Here is a 24,948-nt window from a genome sequence, read left to right on the forward strand (position 1 = left end):
GGAAGGCAGTGGCACTCCCTCTGCAATGCCCCAAAGTGTAGCTTGGGGTTTTAACCCTGGGAGGTGAAACTTCACCCACCTTACTGTGGGTGAGCTGAGCTAGCGGCGCTCTGCTCCTGAAAGGGACAGCTGGGCTGGGATGTGCTCCTGACATGTCAGGGAGGAGGTTCAGCCTGTTAAACTAGGAGAAAACTTTTCCCTTTTCCCCAAGTTATGTAGGTTTTGCCAGTTCAGCAAGTGAGACTGTGGTAAAGCCAGGCTGACAATTTGCCTAGTGTTATACCTCACTGGCAGAATTTGGGCATCAGGCTCCTGAACTGCGGTGGGTTACTGGGAGTGTGTTGGGATTTGGGTGGAAAGTGTTTAACTTCCTAGACACCTGACTGATGATTGAGTATTTTTATGGGATGAGAACGTGCTTTTCAGTGTAATGCAAAGTGAGGAGAAAGACTTCTTTTCTTTCCACATTTTGAACCCTCTGCTAGACGTTAGTAGGAAAGACCATCCTGGATAGGAAGAGCGAGGAGCAAAATTTGATGAAGGGGAGGCTTGAGGTTGCCTTGTTTTTTTGCATTCCGGACCTTGACTTGAAATGAAGGAGTAAGTAAAATTTAATCCCCAATGTTTCAAGACTCTTTTTTTCTTTCTTTTTTTTTTTTTTTTGGGGGGGGTGGGGGGTGGTGTGTGAACTTGTAATTTAAAATTCAGTATTGTAATTTTAAATTCAGACACCCTTCACGTTCTGTTTATAGACCTGGTCTCCACCCCCCCATCTCTCCCCTCCAGAGGCTGTTGTCTCTTCTCACTCCTGTTTTTCTGCCTAGTGTAGAAAGTAATGAATGTGTGCAGTGCACAAAATACCTTGTATGTGCAGTTGCTAACCTTATTTAAAAAAAAAAAACAACCAAGAAACTGTGGAAGATAATCATGGTGTTTGCTATGAAAAAAATTGTTAGCTCAATGTAAATATGTTGCTGGCAACTGGTTATTTTTAATACATGCTATTTGTGCTTTAAATTTAATGTTAGAATATTTTTGTCATCTAAACCCTGACTGTTCTTAGCTGAGCAGATTTCAGGTTAAAAACACTAGTCAAACCATGACCGTTCATAGCATTGTAATGTAATTTTGTGTTACTAGCTCTTTTCTGACCTGTTTGTTTAATGCATCATGAAGTGGTGGTTGTACGTCTAATTGCACAGTGCAGAGAAAATAGCATTGTGTTGAAATATTGCATAAAACTTCAGTGTTGTGTGATGTTTTGTAGTGGAAGTAGTACTGTAGGCACTCGTTCATAACAAGACCTGCAAGTTTCTGTCGGCCAGGGTGGGTAGTTGAGCTGGCTGTGTGTGTGCTGACTCAACAGAGCAAGTTTCTTTCTCTTCTCGTCCTCTTTTGACTGCTTGTGACTGAACAACAGCAGATTCACAAGAACTTGCTGTTGAAATGTACCTTTGCTTGAGGTTGCTCTTTCAAATTATGCAGCTGTGGTTCTTCACTTGAGACTTTCAGAGCTCTTATGGTAGCCAGGTGTTAAGTTGGTTAAAAACGGACTTGCTTTCTGTGTGTGGGTGTGCGTACGCAGCGTGGGTGTGAATGCACAAGAATTTCTCTGGAGCAGTTGAGAAGAGGACCTGATTCTGACCTGGGGGACCCAGTGTCACCTGGGTGGGTGTTCCTGTCTGTATGGCAGATGGAGGCCTAGAAAGGCTGCTGGGGCAGGGGAGGAGGCGGTCAGAAGTGAAATCTGGGAGGTTCATGCATGTGCGTACCCTGAAGTGGTAATCTAGCTGCACAGTACAGGCTTATGATGTCAAGGGCTTGGAGCCTGCTGCCTAAGCCTAGCTCCTCCCTTTTTCATTAACGATGGCTGGAAGAAAAATAATCAAGTATGCTGGAAGAGAAACATTAATTAACTTTTAATTTAGATCTAACATATGCTTCTTAGTGTACTTGCATGAAAGAGTGAGTGTGCGGTATCTGTCATGTTATATAGGGGGTGATGCATCGAAGAAACAAGGAAAAGCCTCAGGTCTGAATGGGAAGATGGGGTTTTAACTCTGCGGATGGGTTTTGTATCTTGATTAAAAGCTGCAGATGTGTGATAAGTCACTTTTGTATCCATTTTGCATCTGAAATTACTTTCTCTGTAACTTGGTTTGTATCTGTTTTTTTCTCTTAAGCCAAACTCGCAAGGCGAAGTCAGGAGAGAGAGAATCTTGGCATGCTGGTCTGGTCACCTAACCAGAATCTGTCTGAAGCAAAATGTAAGTCTCTTCAAATAGTTTTATTCTCCCTTTCCCTTACATGTATCACTTCAAGAATGCAAAGTTGCCACTTTCAGTGGAGAGGTTATGTCTGTGACCTTTCCATTATGATTTGAAATTAATTTGAAAAAAGAAAAGCCTACAAAGCAATCCCCCTGAAGATCTTCGTTTCCCGCTGGGCAGCTGCTCAGAGCGTTAGATCCACGGAGGCAGGGAAAGCAGGAGAAACGTGACACACTTTCTTCCTTGGTATGAATTCTTTAAGATATTTATCCACGGGCTTACATGATCTGCTTTTTAGCTGCTGGTGCTGTAGAAGATGACAGAAATAACTGGGGAGAGCAAAATGAAAAGTATTTGGCAGGGGGGGAATATATGGTAATTAGCAGTACCTTTTTCCCACAAAGGCACAAATAAAATCCACATCTGGAGCCCATGGAGGTTTAAATGCCAGAACAATTGCAGTGCCTTGGAATTCCACGTGAGGGCAATTACTAGCACTCTGTGTCTGGGAACAAGTCTCAGTACTGCTGCCAGATGGCAGAACTAGTGTTTGAAAGGTTTGTCTAGCTACAGTTCTCCTCATGAATAAGTAGGACTCCTTGATTAAAGGGCTGCTGTTTGAATGCAGTAACTAAACCTAAGTGCTTTTGGGGGAGCGAGCTGAAAGGAGCTATTTTTGACTTTGTGCTCATACCTTTTTTTTTTTTTTCTCTCCTTTCTGATTCTGTGACCAAGAATAAGAATCTTGCATTCCTGTTCCTCTGCAGTTGTTTGTGGTGGCACTATTAAGTTGATACCTGGTTCTCCCTTAGACCCAAGGGCTAAGATGCATCACAAGACACTTGTGAGGATGTAGTGGCATTTGCAAATTAAGGCAGTAGAGACTGTGCACAAACTGGCTCTGTCATGAAAGGGCTGGGCTCTGCCCTGGGGCATTTGTTCCACTGAGCAAGTTGCCCCTTAAATTACAGAAGGGTGATGGTACTGTGATCAACAGATAAAAAGGGCTTTGCAAGGATCATGTCTGCCTTCTCTCCTACCAGTGGTTTCTTGTCTGCTCCCTACTGGCTATTGGATGCTGAACTAAATAAGACTGATGAGGAGAGGGATATATTTGACAGTTATCTACAGCTAGAAACCTCTAAAAAGGTGTAAAAGCAAGAAACTGTAGCCTTCACCAAAAGGAACGACTGTTGATGGGTTGTCTGTGGCAGGATTCCTGTAGCTGCCTCTGAAGTCTGAGTGTCTTTTGAATCTCAGCTCAGCTTTGGAACATTTAACTCCTGCCTGATAGGAAACAGGTTTCTTGGAGAGGGAAGAAAGAATGAAGGAGGAAAAGGAGTGAAGATATGTGGAATTGAGTAAAATAATCTGTGACTCAATATTCTGTGGTAATTGGCACAAAAATATGCAAGGATATTATAGAGCATAAAAAGGATATAATAATATCTGCTAAGATGATGTCATGAACCTAAGAGGTAATTAAAAATGTGGTGTGACACTGATGAATAAAAACTAGGTGGCAGTTGACTGTTGCTGGTACAATAAAAAAGTTGGGGAAAACAATATGAGTATAAGAGGGCAAGAAGAAATTTCTCAGAAGACTCAAAATTTTAGTAAGAGTGTAGGCTCATCAGTGATTTCACCTTCCAAAAAAGATAAGAGAAAAAAATTAATAGATATTTCATATGGTGTTCCAGGGAGAGAAGTATGATGCTCTTGCGCCATACATGACACACAAAATATCTCCCAGGTGCCTAATTGATATAGAGGGATGGAGTTGTGAAATTCAGCATCTAATAGTAGTACAAAAAACCAAAGGAGCATTGGGAGAGATGGTTGAGGGGACGTTGGGGTGGCAGGAAACACTGCAGCAGATGGGGAGAGGGCAGCTATGCGGGCAATGCGAGAACAGGGTGAGAGTGGGCTGGTTGGTCATTGCTTTGTCTTGAGGCAATTGGAGCTGACACTACCAAAAGGTTATCAGCTATTCCTGTCTCTACCTGGCATTACTAAAAATGAACTGTGAAAAACAAATCCTGCTGAAGGTAGCTGCTTTTGTTCTTTTTGAGGCTAGAAATTGATTGATTGGTAGAAATAACTTTACAGCTCTAATGTATTCAGCCAGCTGTTAGGCATTGATTGCATGAGAGTCTGATTCAATCCCCGTTCCTTTCAAAAGATGGGAACCTCCTCCAAAATACCAGTGCTCTGCAATGGCTGTAGAGCATTTACTAAATGTATTACCAGCAGAGTTCCCTAATGTGTTTTATGGTTTGTGACGAAAGAACATCAGGGGACAGGAGGTCTCTTCAGCTACTCTCAAGTTCACTGACAAGTCTTGGCATTGTTGATAGTGAATCCTAATTAAATGGGCTCCGTGGGGATGTGTAAGAGGACTGATGATGATCACCATTTCCATCAGTAGTATGGGAATTGATAGGGAATTGCTGTGGAGAGAAATTGAGGATGAGCCATAGACTGACAGGATGCTAAATAAAATGAATGCTACTGATAGTCTTGTAGAGTGCTTTGGGTCTTTTCCTAACTTGGACTGATGCCAATGCAATGGGCTCTTAATGGTAGGGTTATGAATCTCAGTGCTGAAAGCTCTGGCCTTCTGCATCAAGGCTGATGTTTGGAAAGAAGTGGCTTGGAGAGCAATTTCGGGGCCACAGTGGGCAGGTAGTTTGACAAAGCTTCCCGGTGTCCTGCTTGACCCAATGGATGATGTGGGTGTAAACAGAGTGAGGCAGTCACTGGAACAGTTTGCTGCCTCTGCACTCAGCAGTGTTCAGGAAAATGAACCTCAGAATAGTGGCTTTAGTGTTCAAAAACTGAGAAAAGGATGGAGACGGGAGCTACTGAAACATTTTGGAAACTGAAGACGAAGCAAACTCCATCTGTTTAGCTTACTGAAGAGACTGAAAGGGGACTATTGTCAATTATTTTCTCAAAGGGAAATTTTGACACAGTAAGAGACATGCATAATACAAATAGATGGCTGCAAAATAAGTCCACATGGACTGAAATGAAATGCCTGAGTGTGTGGGGGTTGGAAGTTATCCAGATAAGTGATGGATTCTCTATCTCTTGATGCCTTTTAAACCATGGATTTTCGTGACGTGTGTGTTTATCCTTGGTGGAGGGAATCATTGGCACTGTGAAATTGTAAGTGGAAGGAGCTGTGGTCTCCAGGAGGTTGGTCTAGCCCCATGGGCTGTAACTACTGTGAATCCTAGCTAGCACATCCATTCTTAATATTGCTGTTCAGGTTGAAGTGTGGGTGAACAAATCCTTCCAATCAGCAGCATGTTGGTACCTGTGTCTTGTTACTTTCATTTGTGCTTCAAAGCCTTGAATCCATCCTGTGCCTGTTCTTGTGGTGAACTCTTTAAGTCACAGGACTCTTTTCTGTTCCTGTGGCTGAGGCTCAACGTGAAGATGGAAGTTAGTGCAGCACATGTTAGCTGTCAGCTTGGAGTGAACTGGTAGGTCTTGTGAGCAGGACAGTTCTTTGCAATCAGTGAAACTTTTGGAAGCCACCTCTGTTAAAGGTGAATCTGTGCCACAAAACACTGTGAGCAGATCTGTGACAATGCTCAAAGCAATGCACGCTGATGGGTTTGGCAGAGGGCTGGCCAAACTGGTGGAGGCTGTGGGAGGGTCCTCCCTAAGCTGCTGAAACAAATCCTGGAAAGACCAGTGTGTCAGCCAAGACCTGGTACATATCTGCATACCTGATGCTCCAGGCTCATACGATTAGTTAAAGCTTGTTTGGGTCCCATGCACACTATATGCTGGAACAGTGTTTTAATCACATTGGAGAAACCTTTTGCCTGGATGCCATGAAATGATGGATATTGTAGAGAAGATTAAAACAAACAAAAGTATGTGTTGGCACATTGATCCCTTTTTTTATCCTGTGCCTTGTTAACCGTTAATCCTCGGTACAAACGACTTACTGCCTTGCCCATATTAATACCAAAGTTGAATGCTGCCAGCATGTTCCATATCTACTGCCAGACTTCTGCCTTTGAGGGGTCACTTGCATAGCAGTTGCCACCATTAGTGAGTAGTTCACAAAGTTAGCCCAAAGCTAGAAGTTTGTCCTGTTTCTTTTGAAGAAGAAAGAAAGAATTGTCATTGTGCAGTAGCTGAACATTTGGACTTAAAATAACTGTGCTCCTCTTCCAGCTCTGCTCCAAATACCCTGTGTGCTGTGGCTGGTGTTGCACCTCTTACAAAGAACTTGCTCTCAAAACGAGACTCCTGAGGGGGCTCTCTGAGGGCTTGGTGCCACAGAGGGCAACTGTTCTGGCTGTGCTGGGACTCTGTCATGGAGGGTGGGGAGGGAGACAGGGAAAGAGGAGGAAGGGTGAGGTCTTGAGCAAGGTGACATTGAGGAGCAGGAACAGCTAGGTGGAAGACAGGCATCTGTTCTCTTTGAGTGGCATGTGGGGAAGGAGGGGGGAAGTAGTGAAAAATGCATTGTAACAATGCTGTGGAAACCCTGCACAGGATAGAGCTGGGCCAGCACAAAGCTATTAATAAAACAGCAGTGTCTCTCTCTCTCTGCCAAGTACGCCAATGGGTGGAACCATAAAAATGACATTGGGTTGGTTTAGAAATGAGCAAGTGCTGGTGTGCTGCAGCTGCCCAGGAGTGAGGGATGGAAACCAGGCAAGAGGATAGGATGTGATGATTGCTTTTATGCATCTGCAGTTCAAAGGTGAACTACAAGAGGAGAAAGATGTATTGTTTTGCTAGTGATAAGCTCTGTTTTGAAAGTAATTTTTCTGCTGTCTTCCTGACAGAATATGTGTGCTGCTAGATGGGAGTTTTGGTTTCTCACTGATGTCTTGGTGGGTGTCTCCAGTGGATTTGCAGTTTATGGGGTGTCACTGAAGAGGCAGGCACTGTCGCTGATACCCATAGGACAGCAGGTTGTGGATGGCAGCTGGGTCCCCTGGTCTTGCAGTGCTGCTTCTGTTTGACCCGATGGTTGATCGGCATGCCAGCTTTGGATGCTCACTAGTCCCTTGCTCCGTTTCTCTGTGGCACCTCTTCCTGTGAGGCTGCAGCTGGCTCCCTGCTTTACATTATGCCTGCCTTGGTGCACTTGGAGAGAATTTAGATAGCCTCCTTCTCCCTACAGAGGGGAGGTGGAAGTGCCCAGGGGACATGGGGACAGAGGAATGCCAGAATTAGCTGAAGCAGCGAGTGCTCCAACATCTTGTGATGTGCTTGGCCAAAGCCTGTGGCTGGGGGGAAAGGGAGGGGTCCCTAAATGTGCTGCAAAACCTGATGCTGGGAAGGCAGCAATGTGCAAGCTGAGGCTCTGATGGAGGAAGAAGTGCTGGTTGCTATGGTTACTAGGGATATTAACCCTGTGGTGTCTGGATGGGGCAAGGTTTAGTTAACTGTGCCACAGGCTGGGTAACGGTTGGGAGCATGGAGCAGCAGTGCTCCACCCTAAGAAGCTATGAGTTGGCATTCAGGATCTCAAAAGCCTATGTCCCAACCAAGTCTGTAAGTGTGTACTGGTCATTAGGGTGTCAACAGCCTTCTTTGGGTGAGAGTGAATTTTGGTAGCTGTCCTCTGTTGTGAAGGTGAGGTGAATCCCAAAATTTCTGAGGGCAGGTTGCAGATGTAAGTGGCCAGAGTCTGTCTCCAGCTGTAGTTCAGGGGGCAATCTTTCCATAGAACAGGCTATGATTATTCTTCAGTTTCTCTTTTAAAGGGGATGTTAAACAAACTTGGAAATGACCTTTGTCTGAATTTTCTAACTTAAAATGACTACCAGAGTAGAGGACAGGAAAATGTCTTCTCAGGTTGCTGAGTGTGTCTGATCATGCTTTGTGTGGCAAGTCTCTGTTTTCAGTGTGTAGCTGAGCCATACCTGTTTTAAGAAGGGCTTCTGCTTGGACATATCCTTTCGCCCTCTGCTCACCTATTTTGACCTGTGAATTCTGTCGGCATACGACACCATCAAGTACTGTCATCAGTTCTCATTTTTCTTGGGGTGTAGGGTGCCCTAGCAATAAATAAATGTGAGTGGAAAACCACAAATGGGAGAGAGTAGACTGGGGAAAGTGTTGATCTTAAAATCTCCTTTTTAGAAAGTGAAGCCCCTGTTTAACAGGATGCATTTAAAATGGAAGGCATTAATGCTTTAGAGGTACCTGAGCCACCCCCTCCCTGGCATACAGGCACCCATCCCCAGACAGCAGCAGTGAGGGAGAGGATATAGTCAGGTGTGTATTCAGCATCAGCAAAGCTGCTTTTTAAGTCCCTCCTCTTCACCATGCTGTAAACAGGATCCTTGAAACAGTTGGAATTGTGGTTTTATTTTTAGTCCCTTCTCCTCTCCAACCCCTATCGTTTCTGTGACCTGATTTATAACACAACCCCATGAAAGATTGCATTGTTGCCCAGCGAGAGTGCAGCCACCTTGGTCAGGGACGGGAGAGTGGGAGCTGCTTAGGCTTTGCCACCAGAGAGAAAAAAGTATTGTTGAACTCTTAGCTGAGCTTCTACTCTTTTTTTTTTTTTTTTTTTTTTTTTTTTTTTTTGTGGCTGGCTAAGTGCTGTGGGAGGTTTTGAAAGAAGGAGTGTATGTATTGTGCTTTTCTTGTTTGGGGTTTTTCTGCTTGTGTCTGAGGATTTTTTTGTTGAGTTTTTTTTATTATTATTTTTGGTAGTAGGAAAAGTGTTAGCCTAACATATAGCTGCCAGGTAGAGCCAAGACTTCCAGGTCTCTGAGGGGTGGACTTCAGAGGTTATAATTGTTGCCTGAAGCTAGGTGCTTACCTTTTGTCACTCAAGTGAAGACAGCAAAAAAACCAAACTTATGATTTTGCTGTTTGTTTGCGTGCCTTCCCTAGAAATATCAGTTTGTTGACTGTCCCAGTGACAGCAAAAAGGATTAATGGAAAAGCAGAATTGGGTTTACGTTTATCCCTAATCCAAATTTCATATTATGCAGTGAACCTGGCAGCTGTGAAGCTTGGATGCAAATACAGTAGCTGAAGAATATAACTCCATGAATTCAGAAATGAGAGAACTGGTGTTTAATTTAAGATTCTGCTTGAGTTTAGCTGTAGAAATAAGTCATGGCCACTTCTCCCAGCAGCTGCAGTTGCTGCACTTCAGAAAATGCTCAGAAGGTGAAGGTGAAGGGATGCAGTTTTTCATTTTAGCTCAGGCAACTTCTGATGCTTATAGTAGCAATATTGTGAACAGCAAAAAGAAGATACCAGGCTTCAAAGGCTATGGGTGTATCCCAGAAATGGCTGAGTTGCCTCAAACTTAGCTGCAGTTTCCCCTTTGTCATCTGCTGTGCTGTTGCAATGCTGTGTGGAAATCTCAGAGCAGCTCTTTCATCATTATTGCTGCAGGTTGATATTTATGGATCCTGAATGCATATTTAAATTAAGATGAGATTTTAACCCTTTCACAGCAGTGATTTATATTGGAGGCAGGAAAGAAATTTAGTTTGAAAGGACTAAGGTGTGTGTTTGGGATGGATTTCACCCAAGGTACAGTGGATTGTGGTTATTTATTTATTTATCCAGGGGGAAAAAAAAAACCCAAACAACAAAAAAAACCCCCAAACCCCAACAACTCACAAACAAAAAACCTGGAGGAGAGAATGTGTTGGAGAGTATCCAGAAAAAGGATGTCTTATCTAAGGTAGCTGTGTTATCCTGGAGGAATTTTTGCTGTTGTGCTAGAGGGTGGCCAGTTACCAGTTTCTTCATGTGCCTTGTTCTCTCCTGCCACCTGTTTGTTCCTCCTTTTTATTGCAGTGTGAAACAGGCCTTCTCTGAACGTGTCGAGATGACCCAGTTTGAAAATGCTGGCTGCCACTACTGTTGCTGCTGTGGGGATTGAACTAGTGCTGGAGCTAGGAAGAAGCTTTTTTCCTAAGAGAAGTTTAGAGACAAGATGATGTGGATGTAATGGAGTGATGATAGCTGTGTTAAGAGTTACCCTGGCAGCAAGCCTTGATCTGAAACACGTTTGGGAGCAGTCTTAGCCAGCCTGATAGGTGCTGTGTGAGTTGTAGGACCAGTATGACGAGAACTTAGCAGGCTGCAGCTATTTTGTGCTGCTTGGACCCAGCCCTGGGACAGGCTGAGTGCGCTCCAGTCTTGCTGGTCTTGGTGGGAATGGTGGGAATGGCAGGCTCAGAGCGTTTCAGAGGACAAGGTCTTTTTTCCTGACCTCTTGTCTGTTACTGTAGCTGTGAGGGAAAAATAAGAAGGATCAGGAAACTGGAGGGTAACGTTTTTTTTAATTTGTCCTTAGAGCAAGGTTAGTCAGCAAAGGCACCAACAAGTGCATGTTTATAGGGATGTGATGGGAGCTGTGTGCAGGCAGGGAGGAGCTTTTGTGGGGTATGTCCTCCACTGAGGAATGCTTGAGGAGGTCATGGCCATAACAGCTTGCTGTGATGAGTTCATACACTGCTGAGTGTGACCTTTACAGAGGTGCTAGTGCAGGAGGCAGGGCAGCAAGGCTTTCTCAAGGACATGTGCCAGAGCTTCCCTCACCATAATGTGTTTACTGTGGCATTATTTGCTCTAATTAGGAACCACTCCCAGAAGTTATTTTTCCTGTACTCTTAGTTTTGCTCTCCATGTTAAGTTACTTTCCTGATCATGTGCTTCTCATGTAGATTCATATTCTGGTAGGGTAGTAGTGACTTTTCTAGCACTGCAAGGATTAGTAGCAATATGTAATTACTTCTCTGTAAGGACTGGGTTTCTAAATCCTGGCTAAGAGCTGTGACCACCTACCACTGATATTCCAGGATCTAGTTAGTGGCATTGGTTTATCATAGGCTTTTCTGCTCAGTCTCTTAGGATCAGCCTTGATGGCCCAGGGCCTATATGTAATCCATGTTTCAGCATATGCTGTGTGAATCTATAAGTTGATTTTATTCTAAATTGACTTAACTTTATGTATTTTTGAATACCTTAATATTGGTCAACATAACACTAATACTTTGGTTTAGACGCTACTATAAAGATTATGTTGCCCAAGATATGGCTATGTAAGCTTGCTGTCTTTCTGCATGGACTTCTTGGGGGGGTCAAAAACATTTCTTTGCGCCTCTTTGGTTTCGGACATGTAGGAAGTAAACAGGTGCAAGAATGGATGTATTGAGTGTTAGTGTCTCCTGAAGGCTGGCCTGCCTATAGTAGGGCAATCCACATGAGTTTGTCCATAGGTAGCTTCTGATCTCTGGTGGAGAAAGGGCTCTTCACCTAAACCTCTGTTTATTGCCCAGGTTCTCACGTTGTGTGGGGTAAGGTACCAGGAATTCCATAAACCACTGCACCTTAACCTGTAATAGGCACCTGTTTATGTTGCCTTAGTTCATTGCCTGCCTTACTAAGTGATTAAGCAGCTGCTTATCAAGCAGCTGAACTGTTCTTGCAGGAAGCAAGAATAGAAACTTTCAGGAGAGGGATGGGGCAGACAGCTGGGGGGCAGAGCCACAACCGCTCTCAAGATAAGCTGTTCTCTTTAGGTTCTGCAGCACTGTGTGCATTGGAAGTGTTTGTCTTGTCTCCGTTGTTCAGCTTCCCGCTAACTTGCTTACGCCCTGCTGATGTGAAAGTGAGGAAAATGGAGTCTTTCAAAGCAAGTTTGAGGCCTAATTTTTTTTCATTCTTAGCACCCAGGTACAGTAGTGCAATGAGTGGAGTTGTGGGAGGCCTTTGCCTTCTCAGAAGGGGCCAGCCCCAAACATCTGAAAACAGGTTTTTAACTGTGGATGTAGAAGGAACAAAAGCATCTCAGTAATACTTCAGAAAATAAACCTGAAGGATTAGTTCCCCTCCACATCAAGCTGCCTTCACTTAGTCCCTATCATTCTTCATCTGATTTTGCTGGAAGCAAGTTTCATGCAACTTGTTCACAAGTGTAGAGGCCATCTGGATTGCTGAGACTATTATGTTACTCATATAGCCGGGTTTGGAAGTGAGGGGGCAGGCTGCAAAAGGTAACTGAAATAGTAAGTGGTGCTTTTGTGACCTGACCATTTGCCATTCAGGATCATGGGGTTCTCCTGTTCCAGCTGCTGAGGAGCTGAATGCAGGCAATTACAGCTGGAGGCTCTTTCCCCTCCGCGAGCAGCTCCTGGCTCTCAGCACATCTGCGGAGGGCAGCTCCTCTGTGTGACTCCGTCTCGTTTCCTTCCTTTCGCTGCCTGCTGGCTTGCCTGATGCTTCCTTTCTGCCCAAGTGACATCCTTCAAGGAGGTAGCTAGGGGACAAATTGATAATTTCTTTTGCTTTTGTATCCATTATAAAGGGGGTCAGCATGGCTTCAACTCTCTTGACACCGGTTTTATTATCGGTAACAATAATAATGAGCTGTAATTTAACCTGATGGCTATTCTGCTCCCACACACCCCTTGTGTGTGTGCCCTCATGATGCACAAAGACCCTGTGTCGTGGGGAAGTGGAGTTACCCAGGCTGTTTAGGAGGCCTGGCTCTGATACAGTACTTTTATTAGCTTGCATTCCTACTGCAATGGGGAATATAACAGTTCCTGTTTTAGACAGGAGCTTTCAGAATTTTTTGGAGGGTGGAAAATGGACCTTGTGGAAGGTTTCATCCTCTTTAGAGGGCTTTGAGTCTGGGTAGTCCTTGGTGGCATCTGAAGCTGGTTGACAGCAGGTTGCTTGACCAAGCTTTATGGTAGTCTGCGCTGACTATTTTGCAGAAGAATTTTAGCATATATCACATGATGTGGATGAAGAACTGAGAATGTTCCTATGTAGAGTACTGAAGCCTTGTATCAAGACTGCTAGTAGTCTGAGTCTGTGGTCTCCTACTGACTCTGTCATCAGTGTGTGTCAAACTGTTTTTTTCAAATTGGTGAAACTAGCTTTTGGGAAGGATGCACTGGATCAGGCATTCTCAAGGAGTGCAAAAAATAATAATTCCATAAGAAAATTTGCATGAGGGAGGTTTCTTCTAATCCAAGTTACCATCTCCTGCATTGAACCATCTGATAAAACAATTTTTTTAATATTCTACCCCTTGTCACAACTGTATTGATAATGGTGCTGCTTGCATTGCTTGGGCATGTTGCTACCTGTAGTTGAAGTATATAATCCAAGGCTATAACCTCTCAGTAGAGTTAACTTAAGCCATGGTTTGACAGCAGAATAAATCTGGCTTTAGGGCTTCTCGGACTGAATTGAGAGCATTGTGCTGAATAATGCAAAGAGCTGTTCTGCTATAAACTCACTTTGTTGTTTGGGCACGTGCTCTGTGCATTTATCCTGTCTGTAACTTCTCATCTATGTCTTGGAAGGTCATATGTGGGAATGAGTATTCCCTCCCTGCCAGAAGCTAATGTGTGCTGGTTTTATGTTCTTACATGGGCTCCAAACCCAATATCAAGTGCTCTGGCTAATCACATTTAATACAGTCCAGTGCCTGTGTCTGATTTAGGATCAGGTTTGCACTGCTGAATGGTAGCCATGCTCAGATCCCGTATGGTCACAGATTAGGTCCCCGGGTGATCTGATGTGGCTCTGCCTATTCTGTGCTAGGTCCCAGAGGTAGTGTTTCCTCTTTGCTACTGCCCCATCAGATCTCCCTCATCCTTTTCTCTTCTGTGGTACATATGCAGATGTCTGGGCTTGTGGTACCCAGGGCTCTGTAGATACTGAAACCTGTGTGTCATGGTTTAACCCCAACCAGCAACTAAGCACCACACAGCTGCTCACTCGCTCCCCCCCAGCCAGTGGGATGGGTGAGAGAATTTGGGGGGGGGGGGGGGGGGAGTAAAACTTGTGGGTTGAAATAAGAACAGTTTAATAGAACAGAAAGGAAGAAAGTAATAATGATAATAATAAAAGAATTAGAATAAACAAAACAAGTGATACACAATGCAATTGCTCACCACTTGCTGACTGATGCCCAGTTAGTTCCTGAGCAGTAATCCCCCCAGGCCCACTCCCCCCAATTTATATACTGGGCATGACATCACATGGTATGGAATACCCCTTTGGCCAGTTTGGGTCAGCTGTCCTGGCTGTGTCCCCTCCCAACTTCTTGTGCCCCTCCAGCCTTCTTGCTGGCTGGGCATGAGAAGCTGAAAAATCCTTGACTTGGTATTGACACTACTTAGCAACAATTGAAAACATCAGTGTGTTATCAACATTGTTCTCAGACTGAATCCAAGACACAACACTATACCAGCTACTAGGAAGAAAATTAACTCTATCCCAGCTGAAACCAGGACACTGTGCCATTCCTCCAGTAAAGTGGTGTTCAGTGCTATGGTGCAGAAAATTTCTGACTGAAGGTTAAATGTGATGGATGTATATACAAGAAGCAGTCTTTCTTCCCAGAGGGTCCTCCATGGATGCCCTTACAATGGGCATCCACATGGCCTTTCTGAAGGAGAACAGCAGCAGCATCAGAGAGCAAGAGAGGCGAGAGAGCATCAGCTGGCTGGCTTTCTTTATGGTAATCCTCGTTAATACACTGTCCCACAGATACACATGGTGTGTTGAGCCTTTTCTTGATGTGATAGTGTCAGCTGAGGATGCGACTTTAGGAATGAGTGTATGTGAGTATATGTCGGTAAAAGCTTTAAAAGTAATGCATGTTTACTAGCAAAACTTTCCAGGTAAACAGTTTAAAATTAGTTTTGGCAAGCTATAAAAACTATGCTAGATTTGTCATTACACCTGTGTCTGCAGTACAGCTTTCCTACTGGTATAGCAAAATCTAAAGGCAGATGAGTCAGGTCTTTAACCATCACTGGAGTTTCAACTTTGGACTTGCCCTTAGATGCAGGCCATGCAAAGAGCAGTATTAAAAATAATAATAATAATTAAAAAAAAAAGGGGGGGACTAATATGGTGTTTCTTTTCTAACTTATTAGTTTGCACTGCTTGGGTGGGGACGGGTTGCCTTTGTGTGAGAAAGGAAGCTTTTGGTAGGTATCAGGGCTTTTAAAGGGATAAATCTCCCAGCAATGGGGCACTCCATTTTATTCTTTGTTTTATGCTCTCTGAGGCTGCAGTTTCCAGGCTCCAGGTGTAGTTCCGTTAGCCACTCTTTCCTCATCAATGCTAGTTTACATAGCCATGCCTGTTCCTGCCCACTGTGCTGTGCCAGGGCAAGGAATGAGTCGTGCTTGTGGGTGAGCCAGTCTCATCGCTTGCTGGAACTACAAGGGCTTGTCTCTTCTAAGGCTTGTGTAACCTCCCAGCAAAGTGATTTTTATGTAGTATAGAACCATATAAAGAATGTAAAACTCCTTGTTTTATGAATAGCATGCTGCTTTGGTGGTGGGCAGCTGTTCGGTGCCTTGAGTGACTCCAGAGCCTAGGGCAAGAGAAGGAAGGGGCAGCCTGCGTAGCTAGGGCTGGTGATAGGAGGGTCTGGGACTGCCCCTCCTGGTAGGTAGGAACGTGTCTCTGTACTTTCAACCACCACCACTCAATGCTTGTATGGCTTCACTGCCACTTGGGTGAGGGAGCTAATGCAGCAGGAGAGGGTTGGCTGTTTTTTCAGGTGGAACAGTTTCTCAGTCCAGTTCCCTGGGGGTCCAGGCAAATGTTTGGGCTCCCTGGTGGGAAGAGGTGGCTGGAGGCTAGGGGTGCTTAACCTGGCCCGCTGCCAAGGGAGAATCCTAATGCAATGGCACCGTCTGGTCCTTAGCACCTGCTGCAGATGCAACGGAGTTGAGGCCTACATTCTCTCATGCCATCAGTTGCATGAAGTGATTTTTAAGTAGCCTTTGTGTCTGTGTAACTACTACTCTCTGTTCCTAGAAACAGTGTTAAAGGAGGCTGTATGCCTGCCCAGGTGGGTGCAGCATGGGGCAGAAAACATGGCTGTGCTCTGACTCCCTGTTCCTCGCCTGCCTCTGACACACATCACATCTTCCCAAGAAGAAAAAATAGCTTTTCCAAGGCAGAATACCCTTTTAAATAGGCGGGGTTTATTTTCTTTTAAGTGATTCTGCCCAGAAAATTGGTCAAGCCACCTTGCTTTGATCTCTGCCTGCTCCCCGCCTCACCCCCCCCCCCCCCGCGTTGCAGCTGGCTTTAGTGAGACATTTGTCCAAACTCTTGTGCTTTTTGCAGCTTCCTCTCCTGTGCTGGGACCACGAGGTGGCAGGATTGTTCCACCAATGGTGCAAGGGTGGTGAGACGGCAATGCAGCTGCTCATTTTTATAGCCAAGGCAAAAACTGTGCTTAGTTGTTTGTGTACCATCATAATTGTGTTTTGAAATTTGGAAGAATTTCACATGTATGTGTCTAATCCATGATCCTTATTTTCTTTCTATAACATAGATTTGTTCTGGGTCTTGCCTTTTTTTTAATCTGTTCTCAAGGGAGATGGAGGGGAGGGGGGACATGTACAGCAACATCCAGAATTCCTCACAGGTTCCAGCATTGATCAAACCCTGTGAAGCACGTTACTGAGGCAGCGAAGGCTGCTGCTTTTGTCCTCATTTCACCCCATTCTGTCAGGGTATTGCATCACGTAATATGCAAAGTGTTCAGAGCTCCTGCAGTACCCCAGTAATAGGGGTGAACTGAGGTTGCAGCAACAGCTCTATCTCTGCATTCCTGTTGCTTTCTATAGGCTTTAGCACACTCGCTTCTGCTGCAAACCCTCCTTGGGGTCACTGAGTCCACTAAACATGATGCAATGCTTGTGGGGTCATTAAGAAGCAATTTGGGTAGGGGGGAGAAATTCTCCCAAAAGACCCACTGGAGAGATCATTTAATCTGATCAAATGGTGATGAGGGGAGTCATTGCTTTCATGCATTTCTCTTTTCAGAGTTCTCCCACCCCCCTGAAATTAATGCTCCTGTTTTACATCTCTCAATTCACTGTTCTAGGATGCGGGACTGAAAATCAGCAATGCAGTTGTTTGCTCTTGTCTCTCCTTCCCTCTGTCAGCCAAGAGGGTCTCCTTTCTTTTGCTTCTAGTGAGGAACTCTTGCAGGAAGATGGTTAGCAGAAGAAAAGGGTGTATGAGAAAGATGGCTGGAAACAAGACCACAAAATTCAAGGGGTTGACAGCACCGTTTTGGTCAGAAACTCTCCTCACTAGATGGCGAGGGGGAAGCATCTTTCCCTGCTTCCTTTCCTACTCCCTTCCATTTCCCTTGTCTCTTTGGCTGTGTTAGTGCTACACCTGGGGTCCTTTGGTCATCTAATTGTAGACCTCACTTCTTGTATTAGGGAGAGGTGTTTTTTAGCATCTGAACACTCTGTGCTCCTCTTTGCTGGTGACAATGTGTATGTGGGGCTCTGTTCCCTTTGTGTCCCTACCTTTTGTGCAACTTCTGCCTTCCTGAGCATGACTGGCTGTAGAAAGGGACTCTTTGGGCCAGTGCTCACTCCATTTCGGGTGTGGGGCAGATGGGGGGCGTCCTGCTTACCCCTGCACAGCTAAAATGCATGCAAGAGAAGAAATGTAGCCAAATAGGTAAAGAAATACCAGTTTATGATTCTCTCTTCCATCCATCCCCCATCTGGTTTCTAGTAGCAACAGGAGCCTTTACAGGAGCGATGCATCTCCTGTGTCACACAACTGTCTCTATTCAAGTATTGTTGTCTTTTTGGGCCTGGTCTGTGCTGAAATATCTTTCCAGCATAGAGAAATGGGTTGGATGGGAGGGGAGGATGCTCTTGTCTGCCCTCTTCGGGGAAAAGTTATGCTGGTAGAAAGGGTGTGTGATGGTGTCGCTTATGCTGGGGGAGATGGAATGGGTTTGTTTTGCTGCTCTTGCTTATTCTCTTCTTGAAAGTGGCTAAGAGCCGTGCTGGCAAACTGTCTCTTCTGGTGTAAGCAGGGCTCTGCCCCAGGCTCCTCTGGCTCTGAACTCTGATGTCTAAACAGATTGATGGGTTACATGCTGAGCATGACTGAATGCCACTGAAACGCAGTGGAGCAGAATTCACGTGCCTGCTGCCCTGGGCTTGCTAGAGGTCTGTGGGGAAGGCAGAGATGGAAGAGGGCACTTATTTATCTGGTGTGGCATGTGAAGCATTACGCTTGTGGCAATTCCAGGCTCTACTAGTATGGGAGACTAAAGGGATCCTGTGACTCAGCTGGTGCCATGCTCTTTCTTACTCATTTCATATGGAGGGGGATGGTAAATAAAGAGCAATCAGAAGGATTGCTCAAGGGACTGTTGTACCTCTCAGATGGTGCAAGCATCAAAGCGAGTGAGCCTGCAATTAGCCAAGAAATGACAAGCAGAATGGGGTAGATTGTCAGTAAGCAGGCAGGGAACAAGCCAAGAGTAGAGTACAATGTTGTACTCCTTGTCCTTCCTTCATCCACAAACACTCTTTTAGTGTATAGAAGGAGCTTACTGTGTGTTCATGGTTGGTTTACTGCCTTATTGCCTTTTTCTTGTTTTTCTTTTCTCTTCCTCCATTGTAACAATGAGGTGTAACACTGAGGTGTTACAGACCCCACTGTGACAAGAAAAGCATCCTGCCTCCTTTCATGGTGTCCTATCACTCATAGTCTACTGTTTGGCTCTGTGGTGTATTGACTTGATTCAAGAGAAATCCTATTGATATGTGGGGACCTTGCTAATGTTCTCGCTCATTTAGGAGAGAAAATGCTGTAATGATTTTTTTTAGTGGGGGGGAGTGGGGAGCAAGGGGGAGGAAGTATGTTTTCATTGCTTATAGCATCTGGTATAAGAAAGGTAATATGCTGGAAAGGAGAACGACCTCATCTTTTCTCTGTATATATTAAAGGATAAGATGCTGAAGTCAAATCAGGAACCGTAGGTCCTTCCACAGTGAGAGAGAGCTAGTTAATGCAGCAGTACTTAGCATTCAAGAGCTTAATTCAGCCTTGGACTTCAGAGAATTCAACTCCTTTCCCTCCTCCTTCCTTGCACCTCCCCCTTAGACAAAATATATAACACTGCAATACTGTGCAATACTATTGCAACGCTGTGCAATACCTGTCCTAAGGAAGCTGAGAGCATTTAGCTGAAGTACAGGGGAAATGCTGCACTTACGCATTCATGGCAGCCTTTGTTTTTGGTGTAGTTATAAAGTCTGGAAGCATCTGAAGTCACTCTTCTGCCCACATCATAGTGATGTTCCCTGCCCTGTTTGGTGTGTGGAGGGAAGGGATGGTGTGTAGGGAGGAAGCAGTTCCCTTCTCTGTCTCCATTGCCCAGTGTGGTCCTCCTGGATCATGTTCTCCCCTCGGGTTGTGGTTTTGCAAGTTGTTTTTTGTTTGTTTTTTTTCTATTGTTGTTGTGTTCCCCCACCCCTGCAAAGCTGATTTCTGAGGCTCCTACCCTTTGGTAACCCTCAGGATGTTCTATTACGCAATGCAGCGATTTCAGCCTAAGAAGTTTCTATCACTGTCCCTGTCACCTCCACTGTCTGTGCAACTATTTTTTTATGTTTGCCTTGTGCAAGAAAAGGTTGTTTGCAAGAAGGGATGGTTTTCATCCCAGTTCAGCATGGTGCTTAGAAACAATTTGTTGACTTGGAGAGGCAGATACATTTGTGCTGCAGGGGTGCAAATGAGTGGTTGTGGCTACACCTTTCTCCAAAGGGCTAATAAAACTTTTACTGAATGTATCCAGAACATGGTCCAGCTAATGGGTTCATCAGCCCCGTGGGAGTCCCCATTGTGTGCAGGTGGGAGCTTGAAAGAGGAAGAACTTCATGGTGCATCCTTGCTAACGTGGAACTGTGCCTGTATTTACTGCATGCTCTTCTCCTGCCATAACATGTGGCTCTATTAATATTCTCTTGGACTTTTCCATGGCACTTAAAGCCCTTTTTTGCAACACCTTTTTGTGAAAAACAGCTAATGCATCTCCTTTCCAAATGAAGGGCCAGCATTGATATCACATGTTATATTGTCTAGTAAGGTGGGATGTCTACTTTCTTTGTATTGATGACAAGCTGACAATAAGAGGCTGGTGCTCTACTGCTGTGTGTTTTCTGATCTATCCTCTCTGTTTTCCCAATACCTTTTGAGTTCATTGCTTAGTTTGCTCAGCTGAAGGAAGAATTGAGGAGTGTCCCAGCTTGAAGTGAAGGCTTTGAGAAATGCCATGCTATTGGACACTAGAGACTCCATGCAACTGTTCTCAAAGGCAGAAAACATGGGAGAAGCACATTTGAGGGCTGAAGTTAATCATGAGGCCCAAACTGTGGGAAATGTGGGTTCCTTAGCTGCAGTGTGCACAGAACCATTGCCTTCTGGAGGTGCTGCACATGCTCTCCATGAGTTGGGTGCTCAGCACAGGAATTTGCTTGCATCTCTCCCTGGGTATCTGCAGAGAAGGAAGCAGGAATGATTTTTGAGTTCATTGCTAAGTAACTTGTCTTGAAGTCCAAAATTTGTAGAAGAAACAGAATTCTGGCTGTGTGTACCAGTTCTAAGTCTTTTAGGGTATTTGCATGTTGGGGATGCTACAACCGACCAATGCTTCCAGCATCTTCCACTCCATTAAGTGCAAGTTTCACCTTTTAGCTAGTATTTTTTTCAAGGGTGGTGTTATCATTACAGTGCGTTTAATAATGACCAAGCACAAGGGTGTAGACTTCAGAACGCCACCTCTGCTACTGACTTTGATCCAGCCCTCTCAAGTGGGTGCTGTTGCATATAATGTAAGCTCAGTCATTCATACTGAAAGAGACTTTTGGGTTTTAGTCCCATCTATACAAAATATAACTCCTCAGGGCATCTTCACATTGTAAAGGTTAAAAGCTCGTGGGGACCTAATAATACATAGAGGTGGGGTTTGGTCCAAGATAAAAATTGCTGAGGCATAAGGGCTGAAAAATTTGCCAAGATTATCTGCAGTGGTTGTGCAACACTAGGAGTCTGGCAGTATTGGAAGGTATGGATTGTGTCAGGATTTTTGTTCTTACGAAAACAACTGCTTTGGGGGATTAAAAAAAAAACCCACCACCAGGTAGCTGAGACAGTCATGTCTATAGTTTTGGTGAAAAAGTTCTGAAATATTATATGCCATGTTTCAGAAGTACTTTAACTGGATTGGATGTCATGCGTCATTTAGGCTTGTTGAGGAAAATATGTAGTAGTTTGTGTGTGACTGTTGTTGTTCTTTTATTTTCTTCCTTTCCTGAATTGTTGGAAACAGCAGCTATTCATGAGAGTTCTCTGTGGAGGATGCAATGACCATGACTTAAGTCAGAGCTGCAGGACTGGGTTTTAGACTGGAAAGGGGAAGGGAAAAGGAGATGAGATTGTTGTATGAAATGCCCTTATGCCTTCTCTTTGTTTTTCAGTGGATGAATATATTGCCATTGCTAAAGAGAAGCATGGATACAATATGGAGCAGGTAACAACCCTTTGAATACTTACTTTATTTTAAAATCTTTTCCAGCAGGTATTAAAACGTGACCTAAAGTGACTGCCTAAAACTGGTTCTTCCCTTCTGTACTGTCTGTGTTTTCTTCTCTCCTACTTCTCCCCAAACTGACCACTCCTAATAGTAACCTGTGCTCTGGGGGTATGGAGTTCTTCCCTAGTTTTACATCAAGAGTCAAAAGAAGACAAACAACCATTGTAATTTCTATTGGAGTTTGGCCATGAGTATTGTGCTGCTTCCTATGGTGACTACCTCTTGAACACTTTCAGAACCCCTAAACAATGTTAAAAAGATTGGCTTGTCTTTGGACAGCTGCCTGATTGCATTGCAGTTTCCAGTTGACTGCTCCACCTCTGCTTCATGGATGTATTGGCAGTTATTAATGAGCTATTGAACCATCATATGCTTTTCGGAGGCAAACCAATATCTGCAGTTATTTACCTTAAAACTGTGCTGCAAATCATTTTGCATTTCATAAATGAGCACCTCAGATGTCGGTGCAGTAGCACTGGACAACTTCACCAGCTGTCCCTGAGGTTAGCTGGTGCCTTTAGCCTAGGCATGGAAATCCTGGTCTGAGGAGCAGACCTCTGCTTTGTTCCATGCGGTCTAGGATTGTGTTATCTTCCCTGTGTTAACTAACATTGATTTCAACACTCATCTGGGGAGATGAGTAGACCTGTGCCTGGGAAGCTTTTCTGAATTCTGTGGAGTTTCCTTATGCACTAATACTCACCCGGAAAGAGAAGGCGGGGAATCTCACGACTTACTGTATTGGCAAATTATGTACCGTCTCTACAAAGGGATTCTATGAAAACTTGAAAGTTTATGAAATTGTTCAGGCAAAGGCCACGAGTATAGAAACCAATGATTTGGACGGGCAAGGGTTTCTATTTAAATGACTCTGCTGTCCTTTTTGAGTCAGACTTTCAGTGGTTGGTAGTCATGCTCAAAAAGACTTCTTATAGAACAAGAGCATTGAAGTTGAGATAGCCAGCAAAACCAGGAATAATCAGACTTGATAATTATAGTTTCTAAGAGCAGAAAACAGCAATAAAAGGAAGATGAAGGCACCAAAAGGCTGTGAACATAAATGAAAATAAGGATGGTAGCTCACTTCAGTTGAGATGGGGATATCCTAGTTTTAGATGTTGTGGGTCTTGCCAAAAGAGATGGTCTCAGGGTAATAAAAATGGGTTTCATTATTTTAGTGGAGAAGTGTTGTTTGGAGAGTATAGACTGATCCAGAAGACTAATCAAAACGAAGCTTGTGATTTTTAAAAAACCCACTGAATTCTTGTGTTTTGAAAAACTTTGATTTGGCTAACAGGGATTTGCATTCATTTTAATGTTGGAAATACAGACCCTCCCACTCATTCCTTGAAGTCTTTCTCCCTGTTTTTCTCCCCTCTGTGTACAGAAGTAGAAGTTATGGGACTTGCCACACCAGGATATAAAGTGGCTAAGCAACTTGTAAAAATGTCTCTCCTAAAAATTTTCTCATTCTTTCCCTAGCACTCGCATAATACTCTGGAGTTAAACATGTTTCCCAGGTCCTTTGGAATTTCCTAGACAGCTAAGCTAGGTACTTCCAGGAAATAACTGGAGAGGATCTATCTTCTGTCACTCTGGAAGGCATGTACTCATTTTGTATTATAGGGACAAGTGTCAAGGCTTTCAAATCAGGATGATTTGTTGTGTCACCAAGGGACACTGTCTCTTCAGCAGGTATTATCAGAGTTTCTATTGGCTGCGTAACTGTAGACAAGCTGATACGGACTCCCTGGAAGCCAGTCAGAGCTCACTTTAGCATTTGGCCACTGTCTCTGGGCTTTGCTGGCCAAGGCAGCCCTTTCCCATGCATGCATCCCCCGACAGCCGGTCTCTTTGGACCCCTGTGCAGGTTGCTTGGCTGACAGTCATCGCGCAGAGATTCTCATTCTTCCATCTGTGCCCCCTGCCCAAAACCTACCTTTGCAGTTTAAGATGTGCTAGTTTGTTGAAGGGAGTGGTGAGCTACCTGGCAGGGTGGCTGTGGCGCATGCTGGGGCTCTTCTGCCCAGTGGCTTTCCCGTCCAGCTGGCTGCATTTGCACTGTGCATGGCTCCTATATCTGTCCTTTCTCTCCTTTTGCCCGTGGCCAAGTGCCCCCTTGTTGGCTCTGCTGCTGTCGGATGATGGCTGGAGGCTCAGGGCTGTGTTGGTGGGAGTCCCTGCAGCCTCGCCAGCTTGAGGGCAGACTCCAGCAGGCGAGTGAGCTCTGGCAGGGCAAGCCCACTTCAGCTGGTGTTGCAAACAGCTGTAGGTGGTTGTGCTGAGCTGTAGCAGTCACGGACTTTTGGGAGCACTACATCAAGTCTGGCCGTGAGCTGTGCTCTCCTGCTAGCCTGTGTCAGACACCCTGGGACAAAGGAGGCTGGAAAAGCTGTGTACTCACCTGTGTATGAGTGCAGAGCTCTCCTAGGACAGCATGGGGTGGAGGAGGTATACTGCTCTCCTGTTTAAACAAGCCTATAAGGAAAACCTTTTTGTTTACCTTTTGCTTTGTGTAAGCAACTGTCCCCTCAGCCCTTGCTAGCACCTTAGTAATATTTAACACTACCCTGCCCTGCCAAAATGTCTCCCTCCTTGTTTTTCTCTTGCTTTCTCACAGGCATATTTGGTACACCTTGTATCTGAAGCTGAAAGGGATGGCAGGGGAGAGAGAACTCAGTCCTTTGTGACTGCAAAATAGTTCCTTTGCCCCCATGTTTGCCAGAGTGGATGGAGATAAGTGGCTGAGTGGCTCCTGTGACATCTTGAGTGGCTGTGCTGCAACCAAGACTACTTGTTTTGCATGGTGGCAAAAGGGAGGAGAGGCTGCCTGGGCAGCACTGAGAGGCCGGTAGGGTCAGGACAAGATCTTGGATAACACTAATATTTATATGCATACTCTCTGCAGAATCTCAGGGGAGCAAGATCCCATAAAGGAACTGCTTTTTGCATAGCGAAGCATAATGGGGAAACCCCGAATTTGGAGGGATTTTGTAGCTCTGAGTAGCCAGGGCGAAACTACTAGATGAGGGTAACTGTGGCTGTGAAACCCGAGCTGAGTTTGCATATGATGAGCAGGTTATTCTGATGTTTTACTCAGCATGTTAGGGATTGTTTTCACTTTACAGCCATTGTGAAAGGCTGGTTTCTTGGTCTGCAGAGTCAGGCCTTCCCAAAATGACTTGCGGTGGTCGCTGGCATGCCAGATGTAGTGATGTGTCATAACACGCAGGGGCTGTGCACCCCTGT

At 44.7% G+C, this 24,948-nt stretch overlaps 1 protein-coding gene across 2 annotated transcripts in view; it reads left to right on the plus strand.

Moving 5' to 3' along the window:
* Positions 1-24,948, plus strand: part of RCOR1 (REST corepressor 1) — a 91,435-nt gene that overhangs the window by 42,715 nt on the left and 23,772 nt on the right. For both annotated transcript variants that reach the window (XM_052783219.1, XM_052783220.1), the window contains exons 3-4: positions 2,184-2,267; positions 21,584-21,636. In XM_052783219.1, coding sequence (XP_052639179.1) covers positions 2,184-2,267; positions 21,584-21,636 — 137 coding nt within the window. The remainder of the gene's footprint in view (positions 1-2,183; positions 2,268-21,583; positions 21,637-24,948) is intronic.

This window comes from Harpia harpyja, chromosome 3, assembly GCF_026419915.1.
Source record: "Harpia harpyja isolate bHarHar1 chromosome 3, bHarHar1 primary haplotype, whole genome shotgun sequence".
Taxonomy (NCBI): Eukaryota; Metazoa; Chordata; class Aves; order Accipitriformes; family Accipitridae; genus Harpia; species Harpia harpyja.